General features: G+C 37.2%; 1 protein-coding gene across 3 annotated transcripts; it reads right to left on the reverse strand.

Moving 5' to 3' along the window:
* Nucleotides 1-1,398: 1,398 nt before the first annotated feature.
* On the reverse strand, nt 1,399-24,667 carry LOC123880694 (exosome component 10). Of its 3 annotated transcripts, XM_045928955.1 has the most exons (15): nt 24,453-24,667; nt 22,555-22,736; nt 20,044-20,215; nt 15,593-15,765; nt 15,042-15,259; nt 14,260-14,378; nt 13,082-13,245; nt 12,420-12,603; nt 11,553-11,698; nt 10,680-10,818; nt 9,793-9,902; nt 8,787-8,856; nt 4,182-4,232; nt 2,195-2,272; nt 1,399-1,597 (listed from the first exon to the last, which is right to left on the reverse strand). In XM_045928955.1, exons 1-15 carry the CDS (start codon nt 24,504-24,506, stop codon nt 1,439-1,441), a joined length of 2,019 nt encoding a protein of 672 aa, XP_045784911.1. In that variant the 5' UTR covers nt 24,507-24,667; the 3' UTR covers nt 1,399-1,438. The 3 variants fall into 3 exon arrangements, with proteins under 3 accessions (XP_045784911.1, XP_045784912.1, XP_045784913.1); XM_045928956.1 differs by lacking the exon at nt 4,182-4,232; XM_045928957.1 differs by lacking the exons at nt 20,044-20,215; nt 22,555-22,736.
* Between the last annotated feature and the right edge of the window lie 59 nt (nt 24,668-24,726).

The raw sequence follows: 24,726 nt of genomic DNA on the forward strand, positions 1-24,726 counted from the left end.
TTTTTTGTTCGTTATTTATCTGTGTATATTATGACATTAGACTTTAAACTCCTTTACAATCGAATAAAGCTTAAAATCGAATAATAGAAGGCAAGGTAGCATAGACATGGATCCATGCCAACACAGACATGCCTACACAGACGAGAGGTTAAGTCTATACACTAATACCCTGCCACATGCCATATTACGAGATCTACAACTCGCCTTCAATATCCATGATTAGGCTCTTGATTTTGTATTTCTTAAAAACTACTCATGAAAACAAATCGAATGTTTCTATTGTCCTATCAAACGCCATTACAATGTCAACTTCCCATCATCAGAGACGGGCGATCGAACCATAATCACCAAACATCACTGTCGTATGCATTTCAACTCATTCGGACAGTTGGATGAGCGAAAAATCACTTACACTACTACCACTTTTATAAGTTGCATCAGCAAACAATTTTACAACCTGATATATACCAAATCAAGACCTTGTTGCTAGACGTTAAGATTTTAAAGACAGAGGCTCTTGCTATCTAATTAATAATATTGCCATTGTCTGCCATTGTCGCAATTAAAGTGCCATAAGCCAACGTTGTCGTATTAATTTACAAATTGCGAAAAACCAAGTTAAATTTGAATTTCGCGGGCAGACCCGTCGCTTTCACTTTAAGACGTCAGCTTGTTAATCGGGGGGCCGGGGTTCTATTCTACGTCTCTAATTTTTCTGAAAATCTCTACTAAATATTGCTGTGCCCAAACGGGGTTCCAATATTGACATTATAGAATAATAATTAGAGGTATCATGATTATTAGTCAAATCAGCGACTTTTTATCAAACGTCAAAACGCTCGCTTAGTAAGGGAGCTTGTATGAAATTCACAGATGTGACGTCATAACATTTGACGTAATTTAACGTACTTTTTAAGTTAAATCGTAAAAAAATGGTTAGCAAACTTATAACAAGCATCGAATGCGAATGTTGAGTTTGACGCTTAGTTAAGGCCGCGCTCTCACAAAAATCAAAAAAATTAAGATTTCAGAGACAGATTTAGGGCTTCAAAATTGGGTCTGTTACTGTTTTTATTAAAACTAGGCGCTGGAGATTGATCACTACAAAATAAATAAAAGTTTTCGCGAAAATGTTACATTAACTGTCAATACGAAAGATTGATTTATTTTAAACATGTATTCAATTATGTGGAAGTCTTTCCTATGATGGTTAATTTTGAGCTCGAAAACTCGCATTTTTTGGTTTAAATGTAAGCGCGCCCTTAATAAAGATTATTTATTAGCCATGCTCTAACCATGACTAATATTCCCCTTTCCCCTCCAACTAAGCACAAAGCTGTGTTAGGAGTGGGTACGACAATAGTGCAATTCAGTCCGCTCCTCAACCGTTGAGCTATTGAGGCTATGTTTGATTTGAAAAAATAACAAAAAAAAGACACTACGTCTTTTTTTTGTTATGCCACTTTTTGTTATTATTTTGCCGATACTGAGCCTGTGGTGGCGTAGCCGATGGCCCGGCGACATTACTTGAAGCCGCCGTCAGTGCTTCCTGTACTTCCTGTACTCGTACTTCGGCATTCCGCCTAAGGAGGGCCGGCTGTAAGAGATTTGTTTTTTAAATATACACGAGAAGATAAATCTTGCTACAGACATAATGCAAAACAGAGGAGGTTCCCGGGGTAGTGGAGAAGTGCGGAAGAATTTTAGGACGTGACGCGAGATCTCAGAATCATCAACTTGTGACATCTGTCACCCCTCCGCGCCGCTCCAATACTGCAGGAGTCTACTCAATCATGCGCTATACCTATAATTTTTTTTTTTTGATGGTGTAAACTAGGTGTGGATCTAGGCTTTTAAAAATCCCATGGGGTTTTTTTGATTTTCCGGGATAAAAAGAACCCTATTTCGCTCTCCAGGTCTTTAACTATATCTATGCAAAAAACACGCCGATTCGTTGCTCCGTTGCCGCGTGCTTGTAGGGCAAACCAAAAACTTCTCACTTAACACTTTCTCATTTAAAATGTAGTAAAGATTTGCGTTCCCGACAAAATTTAGTTTACTAAATCACATCAAGACGGCGCAGTCCGTCATTAACTTGTGAGTTATTGTTAGACTGATTTGAAATTACTTGTAAGATGATGCGGAACCCTTCGTGTGCGGTGCCGCTTCGCACTTGACCGGGTTTTGGACGTACCTGCGCTATAATACGGTAGTTGCTGTGTCGGACGAAGGGCGGCACGAAATAATATGGCATGAAGACCGAAGGTGGTGCCTGAAAGGAAACAGTTTTTGATTAATAACTTTTATTTTTGATTAATTTGTGTTACCGTTGCGTTAAATCTAATATGCGGATTGCGGTCCTACTAATATAATATTATACCTAGTGTATGCAGGGAGAGGGCTGGTTGTCCTTGACACAGATCCTTAAAATCTCTAGCATTATTAAGAAAACTGTTACATCTAACCAAACACTTATTGACGATGTTTTTGGAAATAAATTATTTGATTTCATTTGAAACAAGTTTTGAAATGAAATTATTTATTTAAGATATTATAAAGATATCCCCTCGGGAGCTCGGTCTCGAGCACGAACCTCTAATTTTTCGGAGTTATGGGCGTTCTAAGCAATTAAATGTCATTTGCTAGTGAAGGAAAACATCGTGAAAAACCTGCATGCCTGATAGTTCTCCATAATGTTTTCAGATATATGTATGTATGTATATGCTTTATTGCACCACAAAACATAAATGACAGGTTACAAACAAGTGTAAATTAAAAATTTATAACAACCCCGACAAGTGAAGGTTACAGTAACTAGAAAAGAGCTGATAACTTTCAAACGGCTGAACCGATTTCCTTGGATTATAGCTAAGAACACTCTCGATCAAGCCACCTTTCAAAATCGGTTCATAAGATTAGGAGCTACGATGCCACAGACAGATACAGACGTCAAAATTATAACACCCCTCTTTTTAGGTCCGGGGGATAAAACGAGAACTTAAAATGTAAGCACAAAAAGGTGGTAAAGGTGAAGGTGTATGAAGCCTGCCAATTCGCACTTGGTGATCCAGCGTGGTGGACTACGGCCGAACCCTTCTCATTCTGAGAGGAGATGCGTTCTCAGTACTGCGCCGGCAATGGGTTGATAATGGCGAATGCGGTTATATCTAAAATTTATTAATGTAACATCTTTTGTTGTAATCAGAGGAAAACCGTATTTTTTACTGGCGGATCCTGCTCCATGGTGACGAGTAATCGTTTCATAACTGAACAAAATTCATCAAGCTCATTTGACATTTATTTTTAGTCCATTCCAGGTTTACGAAATACTACTTTTATATCAGATCAGTGAAGCAGCAATGTACAACTAACCAATGTGAAATTATTTAGTGATGATCACTGAGTCACACGTAATTACGTATTTTCCGTTCCTTTGTATGGTGTGAAAACTGTATGTTTTGCTGGCAATCCTCCGACATGGTCATCCGAGACTTTGTATAGCTTAGCACAGCATTTCTTTAACCTTATTCTTTTTAGATTGTCATGAAACTGGTCCATTTATTGTACTGTGTTCATGATTTCTAAGATAAAGCCTTCGTTTTTTACCTATTCAAACTGATTTTTATATGCATTTGTAACTTACTTTGTAATTATTCCAATAATATATTAATGGAATAATATGTCACATAATTTCCTAACCTGGACACTTACGGACACTTTGTGTGAAAAAATTGGAAGCCATTGAAATGTATACAGAATAATGTTGAGAATCTCTTGGGTACAGCGTGTCAAGAATGCAACAGTATTAGAAAGGCTAAGCAAAGTTCTTGAAATCCTGAAGACCTTAAAAAAGTATTAACTAAATTTGAAATTATTATTCAGTAAAGTTTGCCATAAAGGCGATAGCAGAGTGAACTAGAATGAATCAAACTCTCGGTTTGATCCGGAATCGATGATATGTAAAATATTAGGCTATGGGTGACGTGAAATCAAAGGAAAATATAGGCTACCTAGCGTCAAATGTTCCTAACATTTGACGCCTGCCAGAGACGTCGAAGCCTCAACGTTTTGTTACAAGTTCCCTAAGTATCGTGAACTATGCCCATAGTTTTACAATCTTGCATGGTTCATTTAGCATGATGAAGTCCTTGTCTAGCTTTGACAGCAAAAAAATTACTTACATTTTCGCTTTTGTCCTCCATAACAAATATCTTGATATCGGGAAGGCTTACCTATAAACAAACAACGTAAATGTTGGTTAGTCTCTGAATAGGACGGGCGCATATTATCATAAAATGGCGATCCACAGGCAAAACTGAACTCAGAGGGCACCACAAGAGGTTGGGCAATGCAAGCTGTCATCTTCATAATTTCTTACTTAGCCCTAATTCACACGAGCGTTATAAAAGCGTTGCGTTAAAACCCGGCGTTGGGAGGTACTAACGTTGTATGCGTTAATTATTTGAACGTTTAAGCGTCAAAATAGAACAAATGCTTTCCCAAGAATCTTTTTTAACGCGCACTTTATATTGTCAGCGCAACGCAAGGTTGGTTTTAACGCAACGCTTTTTTAAACGCTCGTGCAAATTAGCGCTTAAAATTAGGTTTACGTTTACATGCCAATATTTTTTTAACTATGGCGTTTGACAGTTCAGTATAGCCGACCTCTTAGATGATACTACCTCTATGGATGGTTCGCTTATGCGCCACCTATTGGGATAAATTGGCAGTGTGGATCCCCATTGTCTGTCAGAAAACTTCTGTCGCACTCAGTCTGCTAGCATCAGAAGCGTACGTCCGATCCGGATACATTCTGAGATCTATAGAGCGCGCTTACTTCGCTCAGACTTAAGTCAAAGCTATAACGAGACAGATTCATATCTACCATGGATATAAATAATAATATTATTATTTCTATGGTGGATTTAAATCGATGTAAATCATTGCCCCATTGCGACGTGATTGGAGGACAAACTACAAGCAAACCAAACAAACACACTTTCGCATTTATAATAATATCAGCATGAAGTAAGTGACAACTGCAAGAGACTATAGCATATTATGTAATAGTATTATTATGATATCTACTTGTAAATTTGTCTCGTTTTAACTGTCTTAAGTCAGAACAAAGCAAGAGTGCGCTCTCAACATCTCCAGCCAAAGCGCCCTATACGATCTTGTTACCGCGTACTGACAATGAAATCATGATACAAGTGAAAAACTTAACTCCAGAAGGTCTAAAGCACCGTGAAAATCACGTCGCTTAAGCGTTTCTCCAAGGTTTCTGCGATCTGTTAAGCTTTTAAGCGTATAAGCAAAGTGCCTTCGGTGAGCGTCAGAAATTTTTGTGACAGACATTTCTGATAATAATGCTGGCTAGCCTTACTTATTACTATTATTACTACTATACTATTATTTTTAAAACTAAACCTTAGCGTCTAGATGTTTACATTGGTACTGATTCTGAGCAAAACTAAATTTTAGAGTATTAGCCTCCTCTTCTTACTAATGTAGTATGAAAAGGACAGACACAGTTTAACAATTTTAAATTTAATCTAGAGCAGTCAAACCTCGTGATTTTGCCTGACAGTCTCGAGTCTATTGTTTAAATTTGTAGCGTGCACTAAAATTAACCATTTCAATTTAAAATTCATGTTCCGTCCTTTTTTAGCAATATTAAAAAGAAAAAGATGCAGATACTCTAAATTTAGTTTAGATAAAGACAACAGAATCGGCGCCATTATAGGTATACTAATACTAAAGTTCTAACATACGTGCTTTATGTAGATTCTATTGTGTAATGAATAAATTATTTACTATAGTTAAAAGCGCCTTACACTACTTAAAATCTAGGTACTCAACTACTTTCCAGAATCTCAAAGCTGCCCCGATGGCACCGCTATTTGACGTTACGGAGTCAAACACCTGTCTAGGAACCCACGGCGTCTTGTTCCTAAAGGTAATTCAGGGCCGTCGCTGGACGCTACATTACTGCCGCTATCTGGCGGCACTCTCCTTAGAAACTTACGTTGCAAACGCTATACGTTGCAACGTAGGTATAGCTATACGTTGTGAACGCGGACGTGAAATATACCTCTTCGGGATGGTAAGAATTTATTACTAATGAATAATATTATGTTAATTTTGTTTTAATTTGTAGGAACTCTTTGATTTTTCGGGATAAAAAGTAAACCTTGTACGTCCCCAAAATGAAAGCTACATCTTTATCAAATTTCTTCTAAAACAGCCATGCGGTTAGGCCGTGAAAACAGGAATCAAAGCTTTTACTAATAGGAAAGAAATGGGAATGTTTTAAGCTTTTTACTGATCGGGATCGGTTTGCTGTTACCCATTGAGGAGTTCCATCCTCTATTTCTGTAACTGTTCATCAGATCTTTACGGAAATCGGACTAAACTTATCTGATGTTACACACATTTAAGAATTATTAAAATCAATTCAGATTTGACTAAAATCGATACGAAATTTTATCCCGTATCCCGAACAATCCCTAATTTTATTCGGGATTAAAACTATCCTGTATGTTAGTTATGTTAACCCGGAGTATCATCTACCACTGTACTAAATTCATTTTTTTTTTTTTTATTATTATTTACATTAAAAATATACAGAGAGTTGTTGTTGTTATTATTTAAATCCGTTCAGTACTTTTCGCATGATGCGTGTACATACAGACAGACAAAATTCCAAAAAAAATGTTTTGGGGTCATATCGATAAAATGTTTGCTCCGATTGAAACTTTAAAAAAATATTTAATGTACAGAAATCGTGAAGTTACAGTTTTATTATAAGTATAGATAGCCATCCCAAAAATACATTCTAAGAATGAAAGAATCCTCTAGTTAGAACCATACAAACAAACAATTAAGTTAGCACGAACGTCTTCATAACACTAGTGTAAATGTTCTAAATGACGATAATGTAATGACTGGTATGTTATGTTGTTAAAATTATTTAATAATGGCATGATTTATTTATTTATTATTGACAGTCGAAATAATGTGCAATCTATTTCTATTTTACCTCTGATTTAAGAGGACACTCAAGAGTTAAGTCCAGGGAAACCGTGGTCTGACGGCCAAGGCAGCAATTCCCGGTGGGAAACATATTTAAAAATTCATTAGTTTGAAATAAAAGTTTTTGAGGATGCGTTTCCACCGACGCAGAGCTGGGCGGAGTGGAGCGGAGAAGGGCAGTGAAAAGTGGTAAGTGTTTCTATGAAGTGGAGCGGGACAGAGTGGCGCTCAGCTGAGCAGATTAGAGCTGCTTTGTTCCGATCAGTGAAATATGTCTACCCTATCCACCGCGTCGCAGCGTCCCATCACCCTCCGTTTCTTGCTTCATATATTTTATTTGAAAATCCGCTCAGCTCCACTTACAGATTCATCTGATGAGTAGAGATTTCGAGCACTGGGATTGGCCAATTCACGGTCCGCTCCGTTCCACTCCGCCCAGCTCTGCGTCAATTGGAACGTACTCTTGGGCACGCTTGAGTGTAACTCAGATCTTTTTCGGACCGAAGTATCACTCCAACGACACTACCGCAAAAAAAGTTTGATATTTCATTAATTTTTTTTTTTTACTTTTTTTTATTCAGATACAATTTAGCCCCTGACTGCAATCTTACCTGGTGGTAAGTGATGATCGCTATATTTTACTATTTTGTAGAGTTCCGTACTAAAGGGAACCTTATAGGATCATTTTATTGTCTGTGTGTTTATCTGTCTGTCTGGTGTGTCTGTCAAGAAAACCTATATAGGGTACTTCCCGTTGACCTAGAATGATGAAATTTAGCAGGTAAGTAGGTCTTATAGCACAAATAAAGGAAAAATCCGAAAACCGAGAATTTTTGGTTACATCACTAATGGATAGGTTACACAGTGCGAGGAGCTGATGTGACAGTAGACAGCTACTGTGTCTATGTACTCGTATGACAGTAGCTCGACTCGCCTCGCTCGGTCACACTATGAAAACTGCTGGCGTCGCACAAGACAGCTACTGCATCAGTGTACTCGCATACTTCGTCTGTATCATGTCTCGTGCAATGTTGTTGCAAAATACACGTTTAATAAAATTCAATCGTATTTTGTAAATTACATTCTCAGCGGATGTATTCAAACGACGCTTTACGCAAATCTCTGTTCTTATAATTAGGATCCAAACAATTCCATAAGTTCGTTTGATCCTTGTATAGCTCCACAAACTTAATATTTTGATCGGATGTCCACCTGTCCGCCATTTTGACGCCGAAACAAGAAACACTGCACCTGGGGTGGACCCGAGCGTACGAGCTGCTGTCATTTCGCAAAATCGTGCGAGTTGACGACCGAGCGGCGTGCGAGTGGCGCGGTGGGGGAAGGCGAGTAGCGAGTAAAAACAAAAAATGTTGAAGTAACTCGGACGCGAGCAACTGTCCCACTCGCACATGACAATACTCGATATGATGCGGTCACACGGTGCGAGTAGCTGCACCTCAGTAACTGACTCGGTCAGCTCGCATGCCAGCTCGCACTGTGTAACCTAGGCATAAGTTCTCAAAGTAAGATAACTATACCAAGTGGGGTATCATATGAAAGGGCTTTTTTTACCTATACATTCTAAAACAAATTTTTATTTATTTTTATGTATAATAGTTTTTGATTTATTATGCAAAATGTCGGAAAAAATACCCGAGTACGGAACCCTCGGTGCGCGAGTCTGAATCGCACTTGGCCGGTTTTTTTATCTATCCTTAAAAAGTAAGTAAGAAAGTAATAGAAATACTCACCTGATAATAACAATCCATGCGTCGATGTAGAGCGCCATTTCCGTTTAATGCCACATCAACTCTGTCGTCCCTGTTGATACAACATTTTGATGTATAAGTTCTACTAGCAGATACCCGCGACTTTGTTCGCGTGGATGTAGGTTTTTAAAATTCCCGTGGGAACTCTTTGATTTTCCGGGATAAAAAGTAGCCTATGTGCTAATCCAGGGTATAATCGATCTGATATTCATTAAAAAGAAAGCCGCGAATGATCGCAAGACAACCGCAGAAGCGCAGTTCCTAACCAATCTACTGACCGACAGAGCTTAGGAGGAGTTTATTCGTAGCGCGCCCCACACAAACATAGTTTGGTTCTTAACCAAACTTTAGAATAGTTATATATTTCATTCAGACTAGTTATTTATGTTTATACAAGTACGAGGTGTGACATACGAAGTGATGAGGAAGGCTGAGGACCTCTCTCTTTAGGGAAGGCCTATGTCCAACAGTGTACGTCCACAGGCTGATGATGATGAACTTTAACAAGATAAAGTTGAAAACTAAAAACCAACTGCGATCGTCTTAATAAATGCTGAAATATTAGAGTAAAATTGTTTTTCTGTCGCTTGGTATATTTTAATGTTATTGTACATTTACATACATGTGCTCAGAATTTTTCCCTCTTTTATTTGACATCCCCGTCGATACAATAGCAAAAATAATTTTTGGAGACCTCCACTTTTTTAATGTAACATCTGTTAGGTCAATTTTTTTCGTATAAAATACAGCCTATGTCGGACCTTTACAACGAATCAAGTGACACCTCATTCATCAAAATCGGCCCAGTAGTTTGGCACTACGGTGGAACATAGAGAATCTGGATACAAACATACATACCTTCATACATACATAGACTGCTAAAATCATAACCCTTCCTTTTGGCTTTGCCGCAGTTGGGTAAAAAGAGATAATGGTTTCGCAGAGCGTTGTCTCTGTCGTTGAGACCGACGCAACGTCGCATACTTACTCGTCCTCCTCATGCGGCAAATCGTGGACGGCGTACTCGGGGGCCGGCGGCTCAAGGCGGGCAGCGGTGAACCTGGCGCCGAAGCCATCGTCTAAGTGTACCTGGCGACACTGGAATACGAGACAAGTTCAACAATTAAAACTAACCAAACTCCAACCAACGAGCGCGCTCTAACCTATAGGCTGTTAAAAAGAAAAACGGAACCTTTCACTCTGTTGTCTGTCTGATCGTCCGTCCGTCCGTCCGTCTGTTGCAGCACAGACAGGAAATGATGTATACGCATTTATGACCGATTCACACCAATTGCGTATGCAGCACGTACACGTGACACGTGCGTGGGGTCGCGCGTGAACCCATAAACGTAACTGCACGCATTACGTCTACGTGAACGTTCACGCCACGCAAGCGGTATGCCATGTTTACATTACAACGCTACGTCTACGCTTACGCAACACTTACACAGCCTGCGCGAACGAGCTCTTAATTATGAGAACCTCTTCTAAGTTTCACCATGATATGGCTACGGCCAAGGATACATGGCCGTACCATGTCATAGTGGAACTGACGCTGCCAGCACAGCGGCAGAAGCATGTATATGTGATTACGTGATGAGATATTTGAAAGCTCATATCTCCGAAACGAAATGGTTAGAACTTCTCATTTAGGTAATACATATTAGTATTACTAAAGTAAATATAGATACAAATCTTGGTGGGAGGCCGTGGCTAGTTACCACCGTACCGGCAAAGACGTGCCGCCAAGCGATTAGCGTTCCAGTACGATGCCGTGTAGAAGAAACCGAATGGGATTAGCCCGCTTCCATCTTACCAACAGGTGAGGTTGCAGTAAAAACCTAACTTGCATCGGAATATAAAAATTGAACTCACGGACATCAGTATTTGACAAATTTTTTCGACATTCTGCCGCACAAAAGGCGGCATTGGTTGGCATAAGGCGGTCACGCCTTGTGTGTCTCGCGGGAGGACTTCAGCAAGCGACAAAAGCATATGGTTGGGCAGAAGATACCTGCAACAACATTACACACCCATTAATAAATTTACATCAAGAGAGAAAAAAAATAAAAAATGTATATTGTATAAACAAGATAGTGTTAGCAATACTTAAGCAATCGAAAAATGTTAATTTCAGTTTATAATGTAATGAATTTTATAATTCATGTTAAAGTTTTCCCTTTTTTTTATCTATTCCACAACCAAACGCATAAATATTCAAAACGCACGAAACTATAGCCGCCATGATGAATCCTGACGTCACATGGAAGAATTGTAATGTATGTCACTAACAAATGCCGTCGTTTACCAATCCGTGTGACGTCATGCCTTTACAAAATGGCGGCTACAGATTCCGTGGGGTTTGAAAGACAAAATTTAAATTTTGGTACAGAGGTAGCTTCTGCCCCGGAAATTGACTCTGGCAGCTTTTTATCCCGGAAAAGCCGAGTTTCCAACGGGATTATTAAATATCAAGTGCGAGTCGGACTCGCATACGAAGGGTTCCATACCATCGTACAAAATATCTGAAAATTTTTATATGGAATACTGCAAAATAATGACAACAGCGCCATCTGTATGTGATTTTGTAAATATCATATAGATGGCGCTTTAATAATAGCCACACATTTTAATTTTTTTTTGCGTGTTTTAACCACAAATTCACGGTTTTCGGATTTTTTTCCTTTACATGTGCTACAAGACCTGCCAAATTTCATGATTATATATTCATGATATTGCTCTACTCACGACGTGCTCTCGTCCATTCTTCTCGCTTCCTCATCTCGCCACAGGTATAAACGTTTCAAAGCTTCCATTTGCTGGGCGTTAAATGGTCTACTGTTTTGATACAGCTTTAAGTGACTATTTTGGTCCACAGCAGGTTTGGTGTATGTCTGCGAAAGGGTTTTTTATTTATTAATTTTATTTTATCTATAGAACTCTTATAGATATTTATATAATGTGTTCTTAAACCACCCTTGACCATCTTAAGTCTTGTCGACTGGTCTGGGCGCTGCACATTCCTCTGTATAAATATTTCATGAAATATTATACGGATGACACAACTACACAGAACAATCACATGTCCGTAGGAATAAAATAAATGAATGGCAGTCTATGTGTGTATGTTTCAATGCTATAAGCACAGTTCACGACAGGGGAACTTCTAACAAAAAGCCCAGGCTTCACCTTACACTGGCAGGCGTCAAATGTTACCTACATTAGGCTCTAGGCAGGATATGAAACGACTAGGTATTTTTGATTTCACCTAACCCCTAGCAGAGTGAACTAAAGTGAGGGAACTCTCGGTTTGATCCTGAATCGAAGATATGTCAAATACTAGGGCTATGGGTGACGTGAAATCAAAGACAAGATAAAGTTAAGCAGCACTCAAACCTGACATCGGGTAAAAGAGTTTGGGGTAAAAAGTAAAATGAACCTTATTATCTTTGATTTAAAAAAGATTGAGTACCACAGATTTTAATTTGGCAACGTTTTGCGCTGACTGTAAACCTGGCACTAGGTACTCTATCCCGCACATTTTATTTCTCAGAATATAGGTAACTCTGGCGGTCCTGAGATCCTGTACCATTTATACACCGAGTGTAGTCTTACCCTCCCGGACACTTCTTGGCTTCTCTTAAACACTTTTTCGAGCAGGTGAGGGTCGCCGTTGCCCGCCCTTATTAGATCTGCACGCATTTTCTTACATATATAGGGCAGAAAATGAGTATCAGTTCGCGCATATGTAATAAGTTCGGGCGTCAGCGGACGCAGGCGCCAGTCAGCCATCTGGTGTCTATGGACAATAACAAACCAAATGATTATGCTAAAGTTTTTTATTAAAGGCAAAGAACCCAGTATACTAATGGATATAATAAAAATGTGGACCACCCAAAAAACTCAATCATTTATTTTATTAAATATAATTTAATGTTTATTAGAAAACATACGTTTTACAGCGACAATAGTGAATAGAATGACAGAATGATCCTACAAAAATAGAACATTATTTTCCTTTCTTAACTTTTTCTCGATGTAATGAGATTACATAAAATATGTATTATGTTGTAATAAATAGATACGTCACAAAATATACTATTGTGAAAAATATACTATGTATAAGTAAAATAAAATAAGCTTTAGGTATTAGGTACATAAAACATATAAACTAACTAGGAATGTTAAAAAGCACTTCCCTACAAGTCATGGGCATCTGCTAGGAAATATAAATAAATACATATAGAGGTCCAGCGTGAGTTAAAATATATACTCACGTTTTGTCTGCATCAACTCCGCAGTATCTTTTGAGCAGAGCGGCAAGAGACTTTATGCTGAAATTGAGTACTTGGGCTGCGCGATAAGTGTCGAAGATACCGAGGACATACAGGCCAAAATCTTTCTGCAACCATAGAATGTCGCAGTCGGACCCGTGGAAGATCTGAGTACAACGAGTAATAGCTTGTTAAAAACAATTTATAAACATGAATAGAACCTTAAGCATAAACGACATGAGACTCTTTAAATGCAAGCAAACATTATTGTAGCTAGTTTTGTAATTAATCTAATCTATAACGATACGAAAAATCTATTAAATGTAAAAATAAAAATTTAAAAGCGATTTCAAAACAACACACACACGAACACACGCACGCATGCACACACGCACGCATGCACACACACACGCAGGCACGCACTAACGCACGCACGCGCATATACACACTAATTATTATTATTAAAATACTAATTTAAAGTTTGCTAGTATATATATGTTTGTGACTGAGGAGGAAGAGCGGGGATCCTGAGACACCGGTTTTTTAACACCTACTTCAGGGTTGTCAACACAATTTGTAAAAAGACAACTTTAAAAACCAATAAATTTTCAATTTTCAAACGTGGGGGGTAAATGCAAATATAACTTGAATTTAACTTGTCTGGTGAGAGCCTTCAGCCGTGGCTAGTTACCACCCTGCCGGCAGAGCCGTGCCAGTGAACGACTTAGCGTGCCGGTACGATGCCGTGAGGAAAATGCCAAGGGGTATGGGTTTAATAAAACTGCCATACCTCTTTTTGTTCGTGACTCAAAAATCAAAATGATTAACGCCCATTGAGATCTTTGTGAATTGTATGGGATTACGTAATGTGTTTGGCATTCTAACTTTTTATTTTCAATTTATTTACTATAATGCACAAGGATTCCTTAGAACCTATATCTCGCCAAACTGCACAGCAGTTTGTTGGCGAGTTAGCGCTCACAAACGGTTACACCGTGCATTTATCTGTAGGTAATTACTCTAATATATTTTAAATAATACTTACTCTAATATATTTTAAAACTTTATTAATTTATAACCTACTTAAATTAACCTAGCTTCTTTATCCAATACTAAATATATACTTTAAACTTGTTCTTTTCGTAGAGTATAGGAATCATAAAAGGGGAAAAATTACTCACTTTTAATATATTCGGATTGGTGAATACCTCGTTCAATTTGTATAGATATTCGCGGCAAGCTATGGCGTCTATAATGAAATCGCCAGCTGTTGTTGTTAATTGCACAAGGCATGTGAACCCTGGAAGCAAGACATAGTTTTATAAATTAGATTTGCAACAGTTTCTAAAAACTAAGGTGTATTAACTGATTATGTTGGACTGTGTTCAAATATGTTGCTGTCACCTTTTGTGCAAACGCGGTCACTTGAGCGATGACATTTTGTTCAGGACCTGTTCTATGACTACGATAATTATTATATGGTTTTCGACGTTAAATCCACACTACAATAATATAAATGCGAAAGTGTGTCTGTCTGTCTGTCTGCTACGTTTTCACGGCTCAACCGCTGAACCGATTTTAATGAAATTTGGTACAGAGTTAGCTTACTTCCCGGATGAGTGTAATATTTTATAATAAAATTCCACAGTCAATTTTAGTCTTGACTTCACACAAGTTTAAAAAATCTGTTAGAAGTGTGCTCCTGGAAAAAGCATATTATACAATCGAAGATGATGTAAAATATAACAAGTGTAAATTAAAAATTTATAAAGAGCTGATAACTTTCAAACGGCTGAACCGATATTCTTGGATTATAGCTAAGAACACTCTTGATCAAGCCACCTTCCAAAAGAAAAAAAACGAAATTAAATTAGTTCATTAGTTTAGGAGCTACGATGCCACAGACAAATACACAAGTGCTGCAATTGCTTGTGTAGTATGGCATATAAATGTAAAATAATACCTTGATATGAACGATATGAATGGTGCTCCAAGTCGACACCAAGCTCCTCGACAGTTAGTAGATGCTTGACCAGTTCGTCCAACTGCTTTTCATCTGATACAAATGTAAAATTTGTCTCAGTTACTGCTGGTGGCATAGCAGGCTCTTCATTATCATATGTAAGCCACTCCGGCCTTGGTGTGAACTGGTCTAATTCGATGCGATAAGGATGTTCAAATCTGGAATATGACATAAATAACATTAAATTAATTAATATAGTAATGCACTCTCTATTCCCTCACTCTGATAGCCCGATGGGACAGAAATTCGACACGACCGGAGTACGATCAAGCGCAGGACCGACAGCTTTACGTGCTCTCCGAGGCACGGGGGTAGAACATCGCAAACTTGCTAACACCGGGCTAGTAGTGAGAATTTCTGTACAGTACCTATACTTTTTGGCCCTACCCGGGAATCGAACTCAGGACCTCGTCATCTGCAGTCGAACATGCTAACCATTAGACTAAAGAAGCAGTTAAGACAAGGTCTAAAGTAAATACAAAACCACTCACCCAATATGCCTGCCATCTTCATCGTATATCCTTTCTAATGCCAAAGGTTTAGTATTATTCGGTTTTTCCTTAATTTTTGGCACCCACACAGCAGACGTATTATCAATCTGGTCTTTGAAAAACAGCTGCGGCCGAGTTATGTTTCTGGCGGCCGTAAAAGTCGTATCACCCACCTGAAAGAAACAATATTCTATTCTATCCACTGAAAGGGTTAATACGAGTATAGCGCGCTCTCGGTAACGGTATCTCATACAAATGACATACGAGAATCCCAATGGGCACTAACCATTTTGAATCACCAACCAATCACAAACATTTTACAAAAAATTCAATTCGAAAGTGTTTTCACAACACACACACCACACACGCAAACGCACCTGCGTGCACACACACGTGCGTACACACACACACACACACACACACACAAACACAAATACACGTATATTGATAATGCTGATAATGTTGTAATGGAAGAGCGATATCTTCTGACTAACAGACATAGTTCTCCTACTCCTAAAAGTAGTTTTATTGTATTTTATTCGAAACTTCGAAAATTGGTTGATGTCTCAATATGGTAAACGCCCACTGGGATTTTTGTCTCTGTCATTTGTATGGGATAGTGTAACAGAGAGAGCCCTATACGAACTTATTAATATAGTGCATAAGCAATATCCGAGTTCGGTCCAAGTTTTTTATATCCGTATTTGCACGGATTCGGATCGGATGAGTGCGGAGCCGCTCTTATATTGCCATTTTCCCTCCAATTAAGAGAAGTTTATTCATCACACGCTGCAAATAAAATTAGTTTGGTTTTCATTTCAATATTAACCAATCAACTCAATGAAAATTTGTAGACGCGTAGAAAATTATATTTTAATTTTTATTGTTGCATTAGTTCTGTTTTTACGTATTTTGTCTCTTTGTGTTTGTACAATAATTCATCTTTAATCATCTAGTTAGTGTAAGTGGCACTGCATGCCGTTACAATTAGAAGTAAAATAAATAAATAAATATTTGTCTGTGTTTTCCATCTTTCTTTTCAAATGTAGTTTATTGTGTATTTTAACCGACTTCAAAAAAGGAAGGAAGAAGGAGATTCTAAATTCGTAGGAATCTCTGTTTTTAAGTTTAACAGGCTCAAAATTTACATAGGAATCTTTGAAAGTTACATAACTTTGAAACTATATTTTCACGGAAATCGGGCCAACCACTGACACAAGTTTTTGTTTGTAGAACTTATATAAGTATATCGAGTTTGATTGGTTAATATCGAAAAAGAGAACTAGACAACGTTTGTATAGAAGGGGTAAGCAGCGCGCAAGTTACTTTTCTTAATATAAGCACAATAATTAAAGCTAAACCCCCCGGTTGTGTAAGCGTAGACGTAGCGCATACCATTGCGTAGTAATATATGGAACTATATGAGACATGGCACACCGCTTGCGTAGCGTAAATATATACGTAGACGTAATGCGTGCAGTGATGAAGAGTGTAACGACAAAGAAGAAGAGAAAGCATAATTTAATATAAATATTATGATATTGTTTTCATTCATTTTAATAATATAAAAAAGAACATTAAACAAATTGCTAGTCTTTTTCGTGATCCAATAGCTTTTCTATAGTTGGCGTCCTGTTTAAATATACGTGCTTCACTATATCATGCAATTTGTCAAAAGAACTTCTTGACATGTGGAAATACAAAAAAAGCGATCCTCGTACAGGGCATATAATTATAATATTCACTAGGTAGGTATAATTTATATCATGAACCTATATCTTTTTGCACACAGGAGTATTCTGACACCACAATAGTATGAAATATTGCTTCTTAGTGAACCCGCCAAGTTAGCCCGCTTCCATCTTAGACTGCATTATCACAAGGTGAGATCGCAGTAAAGACTAACATCAGAATAAAAATAAAAAAACTTCTTCATCAGATGAACTACTTGGTCCATTCCCCTAATCTTCGTCAGACGTCGCGCACAAGAGTACCTAACTATGAATAACAAACAGCAATATGGCTGCCGCAGCGGCTAAATACGCAACGGTCGGCCACGTATGCGTAACCTGGTGTGTCAGGGGTTCACGCGCGTCACTACGTATGTGTCGCGTGTACGAGCCGCATACGCAACTGTTGTGAATCAGCTCTTATTCTCCCTTGCATATGATATGTAATATTATGCGTAAGCGTTTCGTGGATGCCTCAAATAATCTTTTCATAAGCGTTAGTCTAGTGTGCTAGTTGGTTAGCAACTGTTTTAAACCGTCAATCTTTTGATTTTAAATAAATAATCTTAAAATCCTGATTATTTAATCAAAATTTATATTGGCCTACGTTATTCACATACATCTATAATATTTAAAAAAAAACATTTTATCACTGTTATGTTAGCAAAATATTGAAAAATAATGCTTTAAAATATATTTTTTCATCATGGTAGAGTTCGAACTCTGGGTTTTTGGCTTTTTATTTGGCTCATGGCTGCCGGCGTATTAACACTACCATAATTGACCATTAACAATAGACTTCTCTTGATGCTGCACGCATATGCGCAGTTGGCAACTGAATTTTGGCGCCATACCCTATATTATTTAACTATTTTATTTAATATTTATTGTTTTTGTTAGTCAAAAGCAAGTAGTTTTTGAGGCTTAATATCGTATAGCAGTGATACTGAAAAGAATTTAATTCCACCTAACATTCTAAAAATATCAACGAAAACGACCAACACTCTTTTTCAAGCAAAAGAAAAACTTATGATAAAATATGTTACCAAGATTTTATGGTTTGGATTTTAAGATACGAGTTTTGTTAAAGTAGAGTTAGTGGCGTGCACAGGGTTTAAAGTCAGGGTAAGCAGTAGTTAGGAGTAGTTAAGTATCCTACTTACTGGCAAGTCAAAAAGGGTAACTAATAGTTTATGACCCCGACTTCACATCGTCCGCGCGTAGGCACACAAAGTACACAAATTTCAAACTCCTCTTTTATCCCCTTAGGGATTGAATTTTCAAAAATCCTTTCTTAAGAGGGCTCTCTCCGTCACTCGTTCCATACAATCGTAGTTCCAATTTCATTTGAATACTAAGCAGCCAAAGTCCATGAAATTTTGCAGACATATTCTAGAAACTAATATCTATGTCTGTGGTTTTCCAGATTTCTGTTAAAATATTCGGTTTTAAAGTTACGCGGTCTTAAAAATTTTCATAGAAATCTTTGAGCCCCTGTAATTTTAAAACTACATATTTAAAAAAAAATCTAAAACACCACAGACACAGATATTAGTTTCTAGAATATGTCTGCAAAATTTCATGGACTTTGGCTGCTTAGTATTCAAATGAAATTGGAACTACGATTGTATGGAACGAGTGACGGATAGAGCCCTGTTAACGCATGTCCACGCCATAATGCAAGCCAAACGGCCCGATCATCCACTAGTTCGAGCTGTGCGTTGATAGATCAGTCAGTCAGTTCGTCAGTCAGCTTTTCCTGTTAGATATTTAGAAGAAAAAGAAGAAGACGAAGCATTGAGTTATTGTCATCAACTAGGGTAACTATTTCTTGGGTAAGCAGTGCTTTTATGCCTATATTAGCTGCATGCCACTGCTGTAGTGTATGAAACTCTACATAATTAGGTATATCACACAAGTGTTTTAAACACTCGTGTGATATACTAAACAACTCGCCTGGCAGCTCGTTTTTAAACCCGCAATTGTGTTTTAATAACCTCTTTTATGCAACCATTTCACAAACTACTATTATTCAGCCAAAAACACCAAGATAATATAAAAAACCAGCCAAGTGCGAGCCAGACTCGCGCACTTTTTCTTTTTGAGGTACGGAACTCTAAAAAAACAACCAGAGCGCCATAGTCGCCATGCATTTCCGCTGAGAGCATAATGAAAAAAACAGCAATACATTTAGAAATTTTAGTTTAGAGATTGTATTCAACAGAATTAGCTACAATAGGTAAAGGGGCATGACACGGGTCTGCCCGCGAAATTCAAATTTAATTAAATTTAAATTTGAATTTCGCGGGCAGACCCATCTCATGCATCTTAATTCAGAATTTTTCTTCGGAAAGAGCAAGTTTAAATACGAAGGCGACAAAATATTCGTGTCTACGTGTAATAATTTGTGCCCAGCCACATTTTTAAATTTGGTTTGTTTGTGGTATGACTGAAAAGACCCTTAGAACTATATTGCCAAATTAAAATAAGCAGCATGCTTTGTAAGATCATGCAAATAAAGTGCATAGCATAGCAAGTGCGGAAACCAGCCCAGAGGGCAGAAAGAAAGAAGCATAGTTAGTGGAAGTTACTACTTATCTGTATACTGAAGGACATCCCTTTTTTCAGCTTCACCTTTTAGTTCTTGATTTCCTTATGGAGGTGATCTTGCGGTTGCACACAAAAAAATCATGATGTTTACGTTTTATTGCCTACACTTACTTGTATTTTAGTTATTTTAGGCCTGTAGTAACCGCCTGGACCTATCACGGCATTATCAGTTGGTCGATTTGGTTCAACTCCTTTGTTAACGCAGTCAATATTATTATATACGCGATCCAGTATACTGTCGTTGGCATCAACGAGCCGTTCCATATTGTATTCAAAGTCATCGCTGTTAGAAACAAAGAAAACATCATCCTATATTTTCGTTATAATAACCGAGAAATAAAAATTAAATTTAAAATTTAAGGAAACACACAACACAAAAACCTCTAAAAAGTAAAAACATAAGTAAGTAGGTATGTATTGGCAATTTAAGTTTAATCTAATTAGTAAAGTTTTTATCAAAGCGTCGGGGGATTGCTAAAGGTAACAGAAACAGCTTTGAAAGCCATCTCTTTTAGAAAGAATAGGTTCTGTTATCTTTAGTGGTCCCCGGACTCAACGAGCACTTGGAGAAAACTTTACTAATTTGATTAAACTTAAATTGCCAATACATATACTTACTTATTATGTTTTCACTTTTTAGAGGTTTTTGTGTCGAGAGTTTTTTAAATTTTTAATTTAAGTAATTTTTATTTCAAGCTTTTTAAACTTTTTATCATGAAATGTGCAATATATACACATTACGCACTACCACTACCATGCCAGTGGGTCGCCTTATTGTCTTTATTAGAATTTGGCTGGATACCAACATATACCTATTGGTCGGATAGTAATACCCGGTCTAATAAGAAAACTAGAAAAGAGCAGATAATCTTCAAACGGCTGAACAGATTTTCTTGGATTTCTAAGAACACTCTCGATCAAGCCACCTTTCAAACAAAAAAAACTAACTCAAAATCGGTTCATTCGTTTAGGAGCTACGATGCCACAGACCGATACACAAACACACAGATACACACGTCAAACCCCCGACCCGAGGGTTCGAGGGTTAAAAAATAAACTAGGTAGAGGATGTAACCTTTCTAGGCATGAAAATACGCAAACATTTAATCTGGAAAGGAAACTGGAAATAGTTGCAAGTCTATAAAAATCGCAAAAAGTAATGTTAGTGGGTAATAATTTAATAAACCATATAGATTAGTTACTAAGGTATGACCTTAAATGTGGAAATTGGGGAAGTGTGACAGAAAAGCATAGCTCAGAAGAAATGCATTGCATGATTCATGCAAACCTTTGTAAAGTTTTAGTTCACCATGCATGCTTTTTGAAATATGTACATATCTCAAAAAGCGGTTTTAGTAAAAAAAAAAACGATGAAATGGAAATTGCACCCGCACATGAGTATAATATTGTTCCATGTACAAGAAATAACAATTTTTTTTTTAATGTTACCACCAATTTACGGTTGTCGGATTTTTCTCTTTACTTGTGCTATAAGGCATTGCTACCTGCCTATTCTAAATCAATGGGAAGTTCCCTATAGATTTTGATTACATTGATGGGTCTTAACAGACACTACAGACAGACAACTAAGTGGTCTTGTAAGTTCTTTTTTTTTTACGGGAACTCTAAAAATATGCACCAATTTAAAAAACCAGCCGAGTGCGAGTCAGACTCGCGCACTGAGGGTTCATACTCAGGTATTCCAACATTTTGCACGATTGTCAAAAACTATGATACATAAAAATAAATAAAAATCTGATTTAGAATGTACAGGTAAAGCCCTTTCATAAGATACCCCACTTGGTATAGTTATCTTACTTTGAAAATTGAAACACATTTTAATTTTTTTTAAATGATATAACCACAAATTCGCGGTTTTTAGATTTATTCCTGTGCTTGTGCTATAAGACCTACCTACCTACCTGCCAAATTTCATGATTCTAGGTCAACGAGAAGTACCCTATAGGTTTCTTGACAGACACGACGGACAGACAGACAACAAAGTGATCCTATAAGGGTTCAAATTGTACTGTGTTACCACAAAAAATAAGATGAACTGATGACTGAATTAATGTTTCAGCAAACAAAAACTATCTAATCCAAAAAGTGCATACTAGATATTTAAATTAAATAAATGAAACTGGCAAAAAAGCAAACCCACTTTTCTAGCAATAAATCATCTACTGGAAAATATCCAATTAACTTACATTCTAAATGTGTAGGGCGCGTTCCCACTATGTCATCACCATAATGTTGTAGTATTGTTGTTGAATAAAAAAAATATTTAAAAAATCGACTTCGAAAACAACTACAAAGTAAAAAAAATATTTTTGTAAACTTCCACTGTCGATTACAAAAAATTTTGCAAATCGGCCCAGAAACCTCGAAAAAATCAGTCTACACACATTAAAAAAAAGGCCTGATGCTGTAAACTTTTTTAACACAATCATTTCTCATCGCGACAGAGTGGGAACGTGCCCTAGAAGAAGGAGGATGTTGAAAAAAAAGGAGAATTTTATGAAAACAAAATTTTATTAATATGATAATAATAATTTAAAAGGAATAAATGAACAAAGGAATAAATTAAATCACTGAGTACATATCATGACCATTTGTACTTACCCCTTTAGCTTGTAGGATGCCAGCTCAGTCATAAATATACTATTCAGCTGGAAGACCACATTATGACTGAACCGCTGTGCCACAACATCAAAGTCGGTAACTGAGCTGCACTGCTTGTACGCCCCACCAACAGGCAGGTTGTTTGATAGTTTTATAGTTTTATTCATTGTCACAAATCCTTTCTAAAAATCAAATAGTTAATTTTTTTTCAATCAAAATAAACCCTTCAGGTCCAAAATGTTGAATCCCAAAATGTTGAATCTTAAAACAAACAAGGGAATCAAAGACTTACTGTCAAAGTTGTCAGTTTAGACCATTTTTGTGACAGGGGATATCTCAAAATCTGAACGCAATAGGAATATCCAATGGTAAAGTTAAGTTTGTTCCTGAATCTAGTTTATCTTTTCGTTAGAGAATCATTTACATACCTAAAACTTTGTATGGAACCCTTGGTGTGAGAGTCTAACTCTCACTTGGCCGACACATTTTGCAAATTCAACATTATGAGAATTCAAGAATTAAATTAAAGAAGAATTCAATTTTAGGAATTCAAAATTTTGAATCTGAAGGAAATAAACAAAACATGCATTTGATTGACAAGTCCATGAGATTTGTACAGTGGATTGTGGAATATCCGCATGTACAAATCTCATGTGGTTTTTAAAAAATCCCGCATGTACAAATCTCATGTGGTTTTTAAAAAATCCCATTCAAACTCTTTGATTTTTTGAGATAAAAACGCTGTCTCCGAGCTGCAAATTGTAATTGTGCGCGACATTATAGTTTATAAGTTATGTTACAAGTTCAGTAGAAGCTTCCTGTATCTTCATAGCTGGATTGTTTGCTTGTTACATTAATGATAAAGAGATAAAATCAAAAATGCTGTTATTTTAGATAAGTTTTTATACTACACTAATAAATTCTGTATGATGTAGCTGACACCACAATGATGCAACACGCAGTGGCAGAACTACTGCTATACACAATAAGTTTGTTCTAGGCTTGCTTTGAATATAATTTTTAAAGATATAATAAAATTCATAGGCATGTATGACTTATGAGTGCCCGTACAGTTATCTTTGTGCCAGACTTAGTAGGTGACAGACAGACAAACATTAAGCGTTCATAAAAACTGTCAAGATACACATAGTAACTTATTGTCAATACCAATTACCAACCTAACCTAACCTATTATTATCACTGTAACCACCCAATACTCACAAATGTGAATGTGTCTTTGTTTGTTAGATTGTCCCCCAATCACACTGCAATGAAGCAATGGATTGACGTGATTATTTGCATGGATATATTTAAATATCTGGAGACAGGTATAACTAACTTTTTATCCCGGAAAATCAAAGAGTTCCCACATGATTAATGTTAACTAAAATATAAACTAACTACTTTATTACTATATTGTATTGTATTATTTCTACTGGCTATCACTATAACTTGGTCGCGCTAAGTTTGCACTTCGCTGGAATGTGGCGCCTTCCCCGGTCACCTCCCCGTGGTCGTCTTGTCGCGTCAGTATGGTTCGCATGCCGTAGGTGCCTAAGAATCAGTGTGGCATCACCGACGCGAGGTGCAAACATAGCTTGACTGAGTAGTAACTACAAAAAAAATTTGTAGTTACTATTTATGTATGGTGTAAGTATAAAAAAAATACAGTTTAGTTTCAGTTTATGACCGTTTATGAAGTACAAGAGTTAATAATGTAATTCCATGCTAACATTCTTTGGAGCCGGTGCCATTTAGCCGCACGAAACGTTTAATATTCAGATGGTTTGAGACTCCACATAGGCACCTCATTGGCACCGACTCTTCTTGAAATACCAGTTTTTGCCAATTGCCATCAATTTAATATCAATTGCCATCGTCATCAAACAAATCTTTACCTGAATGGACGCCATAACCTCCGGCGGCAAAAATCCTGCAGCTGTGGATTGCATTGTCAACTTTAATTTATTTTTCCTCTGAACTTTACTGAACTCACTTTTACGGTTAAATAAGTATCTAATCAGCGGAGACTAGTAAATAGAAATTACGAACACGTGAAAAATTGAGACCTTTAAATTAGACCACATGTACCACATGTAAATCATACACAATAACCGACAAAGCGACAAAGCAGTGTTGCCAGTGGCAGATAGTCAATTGTAACACGAGACA

This window comes from Maniola jurtina, chromosome Z (assembly GCF_905333055.1).
Source record: "Maniola jurtina chromosome Z, ilManJurt1.1, whole genome shotgun sequence".
Classification (NCBI taxonomy): Eukaryota; Metazoa; Arthropoda; class Insecta; order Lepidoptera; family Nymphalidae; genus Maniola; species Maniola jurtina.